Source organism: Silurus meridionalis, chromosome 21 (assembly GCF_014805685.1).
Source record: "Silurus meridionalis isolate SWU-2019-XX chromosome 21, ASM1480568v1, whole genome shotgun sequence".
NCBI lineage: Eukaryota > Metazoa > Chordata > Actinopteri > Siluriformes > Siluridae > Silurus > Silurus meridionalis.
Window position 1 is genome coordinate 14,320,126 of NC_060904.1, and position 12,188 is coordinate 14,332,313.

Sequence of the window (12,188 nt, forward strand, 5' to 3'; positions counted from 1 at the left end):
CCCCATCTTAAAAATAGTAGCCAGGAGGCAGAAAGGAATTGGGATGAAGATTGGCTCTCCTGCAGCTCTTATATATTCCTGACACACCTGAGCCCCATGGTGCTTCTGTAAAACCAATATCACACAAAATTCTTAGGTTCAGCCTTTTCCACTACCACATGTCACACTGTTCACAACTGTTTTTTAATAGTTTGAGTAGTCTAGGGTTAGGGTTATGTTTTGTAGTCTCTGGCAAAAGTGATGCTCTAAACAGAAGTAAAATCACAGATATGAAGGATTTCTGCATGCTGCGGTCCAAAGTTTACGGCAAGCTCTGTACTTTTTTCCACAGACGTCATCCCTATTCAAAAGAGCCGACGGAAACATAGCAAGTACAACAAAACAAAATCCCAAGTGGATACAAATCGGCAAACTCACCACTCCTGGGCTACATCCACTGACACACACTGTGTCTTTCTCTCTCTCTCTCTCACACACACACACTCACACACAATCAAACTGGCCGCAATGAAATTAATTCTGATCTACAAATGCAGAGATTTTGACCATTGGTATAAAAATTAGGGAATATCTCACTTCGCAGCTCTGTGTGTGTGTGTGTTTGTGCATGTGTTTATGATTATCAGATTTTTTTTTTTTCACCAACCCACGCAAAATGAGAATTAAAAGCATTTTGCATAAACATTCAGGATCGCAGCCTGAAAGCACAAGTTTACACCGAACCAGAACCACCCACATAACTCTGCATGACTCAACAAAAAAGAAACCACAAATCTCAGAGAGAAATATTTCAAATAAATATTTGAAATAAGAAATAAAATTTAAAAAATTATATAAATTTTAAATTATAGTCATTAATGTCTGAAAATTATTTTTCGTGTAATACTTCATCAAGGCCGTAGTTGTGTTAAAGTTATTTGTTGTTTGTATCTGCCTACAGTTCCTGTACCTTATATTGTTTGCAGTTTTGCAAGTAGGGTAGAATTAGTGTACATTTTATGCAATTAACGTAGAATTAGGGTATTTTTCTGCAATTAGGATAGAATTAGGGTAAGTTACGTACATTTTGTGCAATTCTGCAATTAATGTAACATTTAAGTAATTAGGGTACATTGTTTTCAATTCTACATTTAGGGTTAAATGAGGGTAATTATGGTACACTGCAATTCTACAATTAGGGTAGAATTGGGGTAATTAGAGCACATCGTCTGCAATTAGGGTAAATATAGTAAATTTTTCACAGGTAGATAGAACTAGAGTTCTTAAAGTACATTTTCTACAATTCTGAAATCAGGGTAGATTTAGAGTAGAATAAGGGGTACTTTTCTGCATTTAGGGTAGAATTGGGGTAAGTTATGTACATTTTGTGCAATTCTGCAATTAATGTAGAATTACAGTAATTAGGGTCAATTTTCTGCAGTTAGGTTAGAATTAGGGTAGAATTAATGTAATTAAAGTAATGCTTCCCTATTGTCAAAATAATAAATAAATAAAAGCACATACAATTAAATAAGTGTGTGTTTGTTACATTTAATGCTACAGCTTCCGTTTAGGGTCGGCGTGCTGTGTTTCTTTTTGGCCTTATGGTCTGTCGTCATGGCGATGTTGGATAATTGAAAATGGAGAAACCCCCTATTTTTTGTCGACTCCCCTCTTATGTAGCACTCGACTTCATTAGTCACAATGTGCACAGGCTGGGTGTGTGTGTGTGTGTGTGTGTGTGTGTGTGTGTGTGTGTGTGTGTGTGTGTGTGTAAGTGTTAGGGACAGGGGTGTTCTCTCTCTCTCTCTCTCTCTCTCGTTCTCTGGGTTATACAGATAAGACTAGTGACATTCAAAAAAGAATCTTTTAGCATTATTTCTTAGAATCAGCCACCTTTCAATAAAAGATGATCTGAGCAGCTGAGGTACAGCTTCAACAAAGTAAAGCTCTGATCAAAAATATATTGTGAATAATTGAAAATATTCCTATCAGCCCTGTCCCCCTCCTCCACTTCAGTCATCAAGCGTTTAAACGCAGTGAAGGTCAGTGATCATTCAGAACAAAGATGGACTCTTGAAGGGGGTTCAGCAATGTATACACACACACACACACACACACACACACACACACACACACACACACAAATGGAGAACTTGATATGAAAACACAAAACAAGACAAAGAAAGGGAGTAGATTTCAACTGATAAGGAATTGAAGTGGAGCGATTAATCAGTAGCTGTTTATTGTACTGGATTCTGGAGCTTGAAAACAAAAGGCTAACAACCCAGAAAAAGAGAGAGAGAGAGAGAGAAAAAGTGAGCGTTAGAGAGAGAGAGAGAGAGAGAGAGAGAGAGAGAGAGAGAGAGAGAGAGAGATTGAGAGAGAGCAGAAGAATCATGACAACCTAAATTATATAAACCTAAATTATTGGGACACTTGAATTTCCAGCCATGTGCTCTTCTTCCACAAACTGTAACCACAAAGTGGTGGCAAAGACACACGATTCACTTAGACTAGGAGTCCCAAATCTGTTCCAGCATGACAATGCCCCTGTGCACAAAGCCAACTCAATGAAGATATGCTTTACATTGGTTGAAATAAATAGGGTTTTTTAAATCCCTTCACATTTTGCTCACATACAATCCTCATGAAAGAGATGCTTAGCTCTAATTTAATTCTATACGTTGATGTAGTTATATCTGAAACAGGAAATCACAGCTAATAGCTTTTCAAAATACGCTACACAAACCCTGAATCTGAACAAACCCTGAAGATACTAAAACAATTTCAACTAATTTTAATGATATTTTCATATTTTGTATATCTTAAAGAATACACTATATGGACAAAAGTATTGAGACATTTTTAATTGGCCTGCTATAGAGCTCTGGCCTCAACCCCACTAAACACCTTTGGGTTGAATTGGAATGCCTGACTGCACCACATGTGTCAGAGAACCACCAGCCAGGCCTTCCTCCAAGGCTCACACTCTCACTCAGCCTCTCCCTGCTACTAATCACCTACACCTGTCCTACTCCTGCTAATCAACTACACCTGTTTCCCATTTACCTATCTCTTTTATAAGGTTCCTATTCCCCCTCACTCACGGTCCGATCTACCAGTTAGGACCATAGATCACTCTGACTTTCTACCTCTCTTGTTCCCTAGTCCCTGAGGACTGGAATGTTTTTTTTACTTTTTCTCAAGCCAGAAAAAAATTTGAATAATTTTTAATGATTAAGACATTTTGAGTAATATTGTATGAGTTTGTTAGATAGCATTACATAAGATGATTAGTTGAACACCCATAATTCAGCTCTCTGTAATAACGCTGAAAAATCCACTTCTTGATTGAACACACGTGAAAAGAGTCTAAATACGAACAAAATTTGTGAAGGCCCTAGCAACATCTAAAATAAGTAGATATGCCCAGAGAAATATGGAATTCCTTTGAGACCATAAACACTATTGTATGATCCATACCCACTAATCTCCAGTATTACACATACTCACATTACTCACACTCATTCACATTTTCTGCACCAGTACTTCACCACACTTATACACAAACATGATCGTGCTCGTCATTAAATTTACAACAGAACAATTCTATGATGTTCAAACTGCAAATTTGGTTTGTATATTTGAATAGACTTTTTTGTGTGTTGAAATTGAAGTCCTGTAATGGGATTAGCATGATATCAGTCTATTTCAGATGTAATGGTTTTCCATTACTGTTAAATTACTGTGAATGACATAACAATTACTGAGTACCTTACAACACACACACACACACACACACACACACACACACACACACACACACACACATACCAGGTTCACAAAGAGCCTTTTGAAACCATAAAGAGGGTCATATATTAAAAGGGAAATGTTCTTCATGCTGGGTATTGAAGGGCCTTCTGAAATATTCACGATGGTACATTATTATAGTTCGCCACAATTTGCCAGTAGTTCCGTTGTGTGTGTAAGAGATGGCAATTATCACTGCAGGTTAGTAGCAGAGCAAAAGTTCGGAAAAGTGTAATTGAGCGCTCAGTGTGTGTACAGCAATGGCCAAACTTTTATGAATAACTAATACATTTTGGTTATTTACTTTTCTCATTGTACTACCAAACCTTTTTTTGCTAACAGACAGGATAAAATAAAGTAAGATCAAAGGGAGATGATAATAATAAGGGAAGGAAATATTAACAAGGGAAGGAAAGGCGGAAGGAGAGAAGAAAGAAAGCAACAAAGGATGGAAGGAAGGAAAAATTAAGAGACTACAGAAAAGTGGAGGGACTAAAGGAAAGAGGGTGGGAGGGAAAGGTGAAAAGAAGGGAACGGTAAATGGAAAGAAAAAGAGGAAGGAAGGAAGGAAGGAAGGAAGGAAGGAAGGAAGGAAGGAAGGAAGGTGAATATTAAGAAGGAACAATAAAGAGAGTTAAGAAAGTTGGAAGAACTGAAGGAAAAAATAAGAGGAAAAGGTGGAAAGAATGGAAAGGTGAATGAAAATAAAAAAGAATGAAGAAATTAAGATAGGAAAGAAACAAGGCAAGAAGGAAGGAAGGAATGAAAAATGACGATTGTAAGGAAGGAAGTAAAGGACTGGAGGATAACAGGACATGATATATTATAAATGCTAAATGTTCTTATTTATTGTAATATAAATATAAAGAAAAGTAGAGAAGAAGACAAGGGTTTAATTTTGGGCCAGTTTTCCAGACTAGGATTAAACCGGTCATAAACATAAAACGGCTATTTAAACAGGACTAAGACTAAATCTCGTTCTATAATTTGTCTTAATCTAGATTTACATGATTTTACTTCAGAAGTAGACTGGGGTTTTAAAAAAGGGGAAAGTTGAATGTTGTCAAAGACAGTGCTGAAACTATGGCCTATTAGTAGCACACCAGACAGAAAACAACACACAAAAGATTATTAGTGACTGCAAACTTGTAGGTAATTTAATGAGCCGGAAAAGTGTGAAAAGTCGCAAAGATTAAAGTAAAGGGTGAGGGCTGATGGCATAACTGATGATGGGGATTCTCACATCCGAAGAAAACAAATAGATATGTACTGTTCTATGTGCAGCAGAGGCTAGCCTAGCACTGGGGTCATTGCTCCCTGTGCATTCCTTCATAAATATGCAGATGCTTACAGTCTTACAGTCGCTAGACTCGCTGTCGGCACAGAGAAAGAGCGCAAGAGAAAGTAAAGAGATGATTTCCCATCAGCCGGATGTAGTGATCGATAGGACTCTAGGCAAGGATCCTCTCCTGAGGTTTCAACATAAATCTCCAGCCATTATGATCCAGCAGTCCATCAGTAGCTCTAAAACGATCGACAAAGGTCTCCACTCTTTCCAAAAGTAAAATAAAAAACCTTCTACCCACATTATTCATATCATCCAGAGCATCTTAATCATTACAGCAAGCATGCTGATGTTATGACCATGTAATAATGCCATTTGTGAGCTTGTCATAGCACACATGTTGAGAAATTACAATTCAAACAGTGAAGAAAGGGTGTACTTCAGGTACTCACTGATTCAGTTCCAGGTCTAGGATGAAAGTCTGGTTGAAGGCTTTGACCTGGAAACTGGCTTGGGCCAAATGATTCTTCTGTAAAGGACAAAGCAAAATCAAAGGTTAGAGTAAGGGTTAAGCTAATGTAGCTAAGCCAAGTTTTCTTAAAAATTTGAAATTATAAACAAATATAAAAAAGAAAAGAAAAATGTAGAAGGAGAAGAGGAAAAAGAAGAAGAAGAAGCATCTTTCAAACTCTAAAGTACAGTGGCTATTAAAAGTTTGGTCACCTATTCTAGTTATGTTTTTTAAAACTTATGCATTTTACTTTTATTTATATGCTAAAAACTAAGTAAAAGGCAGATGAGGATTGGACAGTGAATGACTGGAAGAAAGTTCTCTGGACAAATGAGATCAAATGTGATATTTTGGCTCTAACAGAAGAACTTCTGTAAGATGAAGAACAGGAGGGAAGATGTTAGCAGACTGCCTCACACCCACAGTCAGACATGGAGGTGGAAGCTTAATAGTTTGGAGCCGTTTTGGAGCAGAGAAGGTTGGAAACTTATTCCAGATGAAAGGAATACTGAACCAAGATGGTTACAATTCCATACTTTAATACCATGCAATTCTGCCTGGACTGAGGCTAATTAAACAAACTTCACGATACAACAAGACAATGACCCAAAGCATTAATCTAAGATCTGTAAACGTTATTTAGAGAATAAACAGTCGGCTGGAGTGTTATCTCTTACATGGAATGGCCTGCCCAGCCACTGCATCTAATTCCTAATGAACTGATCTGGAATGAACTGGATAACAAGGTCATAAATAAATCTTCAACAAGCAAAGAACTCTTATGGCATGTTGTACAAAAGGTACAACAAAGTATTACAGCTGAATGTATGGAGAAACAAACTGTCCAGATGCCAAGAGCATGTAAAACTATTATTCATGCTAAGGGAGGATTTTTCAATGGAAATAAACTGGAACATCTGTACATTTATATATTTGTTTGGTCAAAGTAAATCTCAGTTAAATTACCTATTTTGTCACATATAAATAAAAGACTAGGTGTTTCCAAACTTTTCATAGGCAATGTATGTTTACAAGCATTTCAGTATTGATATTAATAAAAAATGTAAATATATTTCAAAGTAATTCCAACTGTAATATATATAATTACTCATTCAACTACTTCATTGTTTCTATAGTAACAATACACTTAGACATAAGTCACATGATCTGAAAGTGAAGACAAACAGATTTGAAGAAAGAAATTGTTTCTTGAAAAATAATTTTGTATAGTCCTTCATAAAGTAAACATTTTCAGATTAAAAAAACCTTCATGCAACATTGGTGGAAGGAGTCTCCTGTTTTAGTGCTTTGTCACAGCTGTAAGTTTTCCATCACAGGAAAATCTTCAGGACAAAGGTTTTTTTTTAATGTTTTGCGATTTTTTAATTAGTATTTATTATTTTTTTTTTTTTGGCTTAATAACTTCATGAGACTAAATAAGTCGAGATAATTATTGTTTATAGCTGTTGTAATGTGAATGGCATCATGGACTAATTAGATTTATGAAAGTTCCATAATAATTAAAAGGGTCGTTTCCATTGCCATGTGTTCCATTAGATAGAAATATATACAATCCAAAAAAAAAGCTGTTCTTTTGGTTAAAAGAAAAAAAATATGTCTTAAATATTGTCTCAAAAAATTTGTATCTAAAACTTCTGATTGATTTGAATTTTAACTTGAGCCTATTTACAAATAAATAACTACAAAATGACACTTTTTTCAACCTAATAGAAATTGTAGGAAAATGGGACTAGAATCAAAAATGTTCAATATTTAAAAAAAGAAAAAAAAAAAGAAAAACGTGTTTAAGGTAAAAAGCTTTGGGGTGGTGGTTGTGGTCTAATTGGTTTTAATTCACAGCCACTGTGAACACAGAGGCTGGTGGCGTTGTGATTGTGCCGCTGGTTAATTCAGTGTCCGCGTGGTCCCATATGGCTCAGGCTTTATAACAGCCCCCTCAGGGAAAGAAAGAAAGCATTTGGCTCACAGCACATTGTTCTTGTGGCATTCAGTCTATGTGTGTGAGGAGGGAGCAATCGAAGTGTGTGCATAGATTGGAGTCCCAACCTTAATCTGACATTTCCCAAAGGACTCACCAAGGCTGGAAGTAAAAAGGGGAAAGGGGGTTTCCTCAAAACTTCACCCGTGAACGACCTGTAACGTGGCCCTTCCCCCTCTAATACATTTCTGCCCACGTGCCTAGAAGGCATGCCCAAAATCTGTCTATTGTCTCGGATGTGAACAAGGTGTTGCCTCTACACAAATACCAACCCACATGCATCAGACTGCATCAGACCTTTCATGCATAAATCCCATTAAAGTATGATTCAAAGTGTTTCGAGCGAGGAGGTATTGTGTAAGAAGAGACTACAGTTTCCAGTTCAGGTTCTCTGTACGTTCATCTTTCTCACATTGATTGCTTGGCCTCGTTCACCTCTCCAAATGTACTCTATCTTCACTAAATTCACAGTGGGCCCATATTGTTGATGCCCTAATTTAAATAATGCTAAATGTAGGAAGCTATCAGACTCCGATTGCCTATCGATCAAACACTATAAATAAAACACCTCATTAGCGTTTGAGACAGATTCGCTTCGAGCTGCATACAAGCCTAAAAACAGACCCTTCTGCACCACAGCAGGTGAGATTTAAGGGGCTTTTTGAGACATTTAGAAGCATTTAAAATGCCTTAGTGTGTACTCTTTATGCAGTAGGCTTTAACTGCTGAATCACTGAGCCATTGCACTCTACTGTGGTTTTCTAAAACACTGGTAGGGGCTGTTTCGATCCACTCGGAATGCAGACAGAGGGAATGTTCAGCAGAGCAATGAAAAAATTCGTAGACCATGAGCACATTTTCCCATAACGGACATTAAAAGTGCAATGTTAGATAATTAGCAATGCTAGACTTGCTAACTGTGCACAGCATGAGGTGTTAAATGCTAAGCTTTACTATATATTGTGACATTTCAGACGAAATTGCTCATCCCATAAATCTTATATTACAAGACAGACAGACAGGCAGACAGACAGACAGACAGACAGACAGACAGACAGACAGACATAATAGATAGATTAAAAGTTTTAAAATAGATAGATAGATAGATAGATAGATAGATAGATAGATAGATAGATAGATAGATAGATAGATAGATAGACAAATGGACTGACAGACTTTTCTGTTTTCTTGTAGTCAGTGCATAACTACTATTCCGAACTATGCTGTTTACAAATCAATCAAATTTCTCATGTCCACCTACAAATACACTATATGGACAATAGTACCCCTGACAATTCCATCTATATGGACTCTTCCCAAAGCTGTTACCAGACAGTTCGAGGCACACAGTTGTTTCTGTTTTTGGATTTAGTGGCATTAAATTTTGCCTTAATTAGATTAAGAATACCCAAACCTGTTTTAGCATGACACTGCCCTTGTGCACAAAGTCATATATGCTTTACATGGGTTGGTGTGAAAGCTCTTGAGTGGCCTGCTGAAGAGCTCTGACCTCAAGCCCATTGAACACAATTGGGATGAATTAAAATGCTGCCTGTAACTCAGCCCTGTTAATCTCACCTACATTAATACCTGACTTTACTAACACCCTTGTTGCTGAATGAGCTCAAATCTCCACTCGCACATTCAAAAATCGAATGAAATATCGTCCCAAAATAGTCAAGTTTGTTATGACAGCAAATGGGGACTAAATGTTGAATGGCAAATTCATGAAGCACATACCAATCTGATGGTCAGTTGTCCACAAACTTTTGTTCATATTTTAAAATGATTACATTGTCTTCTTTTTATGATTTGGGTTCATTTTAAAATTCTCATGTTGTCATAAAGCTTGCATAGACCGGCTCCTCTGTATTTGTCTGAGCTCAATACAGTTTACACCCAACATTATGAGTATAGAGAATATATGAACATCTATACTCTTAGACAATCCCGGGATATTAACTTGTAACCTTTTGTTTACCAGTGGAGTCAAACAAGAACATGACAGAACATCGCTTTGCAATAAGGAAGTCACATATTTGAAACTGAGACGTTTTTCATCCTCAGCTTTCAGCTAAGTACCAACACCAATACTACACCAAAGTGCTGTAAAGACTGTCTAGGTCTGTCATTGATTCCTATTTACTCAATCACTGGATAAACAGCTGAAGTGTAGAGCTGGAAAATAACCAGGACAATCTGGTTATTCCCCCATCACAAACCACATCGTAACTGATACAGCGCATTAGCATGATGAATCAGCTCTAAAGCCAAGCTAACCCCATCCTGACATTAGCGCATGCACACGCCAAAGAAAGGTTATAAATAAATAAATTAGAGAGGAAAACATGGCCCCAGACACAGAACTGCGCCGACACTGACGTCCCAACTACGCCAATAGTGAAAGGGGAACACAGCGATTAAAACAGCTAATCCACTTATTTCATTGCTTTTGGTATCAGTTCATACACATGCTAATGATGTGCTCAGGAACCTTAAGACAGCAGGAATGGGGACTTCTAAGCAATCCCAGTACAAGCAATGTGTACAAAGGCACCCCCAATTAACATTTTAGACAATGGTAACAATGTCCATTGGATATTTTGTACACGTAGAAATAATTATGTCCCTCATTGTTTGGGATTTTGCATTAAATCTATAGCATCGGATCTTACATTGTAGTAAACAGTTAATTTTACTGCTTGCTGTTTACTCAAGTTGTAATGTTCTGGAGTACTTAAGCTCCACCCACACTGCACAATCGTACAATATTTCAGAAAATCTGGTTTCCTAATATTTGCCATTTTATAAGCCTTTATGTTGCCATGTTCCCTTACAAATAACACGACATTGCTACCATTTTTCCCTCAAAAAATATATTTAGAACTAAAAAAACTACATTACCTACATAACATTCCACTAGATGTTCAGAAGGATATTGGAAAGGAAACATGTATCTATATTTGTTAGATAGGATCCTGAAAATCTTAACTACCCTTAGTAACTGTGAAATTTATTTAAATTCTTACATAGTTATTAATTAAAGCCTTATTTGCATATGTAAATATGATCTGATCTTTCCCAATTCACCTGCAGGGCGATGCATCATTTGTATCGTGACCCTAATATGCTAAGGAACGATAATTAACTTTACTTGGCTTTCAAATGTTTTTCTCATCAGTCGACCATGACACGGGTGCAGGGTTTTCTAGGTAGATCGTTGATTCATACAATCAGAGTGAAGTGTTTCTCCTCTTTTTATTGCAGCCTCATTAGAGGGCTACATTAGTGCAGAAGGTGATATTGATGCTCTCTGTATGGCAGTGTTACGTTAGCATGACAAAAGCTTAATGAACGCAACAATATGGCGCCTGTGTCATTACGTTAAGCATCCTTTAAAAATGAATTAACATTCTTTACAATGACATGTGAATGGGCAGCCAAACCCCGGACCCCCTGTAGAGGGTGTGAATCACACATCCAACATACAAATGAATGATGTCACATCCTTACATGTCCTACGAAGAACGAAAATTGCTCTTACATAAAAAAGTGTAGAAAGGTTTTTAGATCACTCTGAACAGTTTCACTGGAAAAAAAATTATTCCAAAGTATCGTCAGATCCTTAAATCTGATTGGTCAGAATGTTCTGTGGGACATAGGTTGTAGGTTATATAGAAACAGGGACAAGAACGGTGAACTCTTTACTCTTTTTACACTGTCCTCCTGGTTTCAGGTTGATTTTCAAAGACTCATGTTGATTATAGAAAGCTTTGCATGGTCTCTCAGTATTTCTAAGTTCCTGACACTTAATATCCCACATATCTCTAGCAATCCTAAGATATAACCTTGCACACTTTTGTACACTAGCAGAGCCTAAAACACTGAACTATGGCATGACAGAACATTGGTTTCTTGGTAAAATGACAAGCTGTTTTTTTTTTGTTTTTTTACATTTGGCCATTGCAAAAAAAAATTTTTGTTTATACCTGTTATAATGTAATGTATATGTCTTGTGGCTCATATACATCTCAGACATGCTAACCAAGAACCGTCCAAGAATTGCTTTTGAAATGACAGTTGTTGAGGCTATGTTTTGTTGTATCACTTTTAATCCTGCCCATAATATTACTCCTATTCCAGAATGCTTACATTCTTCTTTACCAGGTTTTACGTTGATTTTAGAATCCTTTACATTTGTCTGAGCTCTTGACACTTTCCCTACCAAATTGTGTGCATACATAAACATGAGCAATCCTCGGATATGAACGAGCAGAGCCTGAAACACTGAACTACAACATCACAACATTGGGTTCTTGGTAAAAAAAATTTTGAAGGGACAATTTGATGGTTTTACCTGCTAGAACGTATATGTCTCGTGGATGCGCACAACATGAAATGTAACTATAAAAGGATAAAAATATATCAAAAACTAATAGTTGAATAGCGGTATAAGAGAATAAAACACCTCCAAATGTGTGGTTATGGAAAAAATGATTTGCTTCAATTCTGTATCAACAAACCTGATTCATCACATGATGAGCTGTTGATTAGTTTCCTATTTCAGCACGTTCCTTACTGGTTTAATAATTAGTAAATTA

General features: G+C 36.8%; 1 protein-coding gene across 2 annotated transcripts in view; it reads right to left on the bottom strand.

The window, feature by feature from the left end:
* Positions 1-12,188, bottom strand: part of adam22 (ADAM metallopeptidase domain 22) — a 76,134-nt gene that overhangs the window by 62,651 nt on the left and 1,295 nt on the right. For both annotated transcript variants that reach the window (XM_046833493.1, XM_046833494.1), the window contains one exon: positions 5,530-5,606. In XM_046833493.1, coding sequence (XP_046689449.1) covers positions 5,530-5,606 — 77 coding nt within the window. The remainder of the gene's footprint in view (positions 1-5,529; positions 5,607-12,188) is intronic.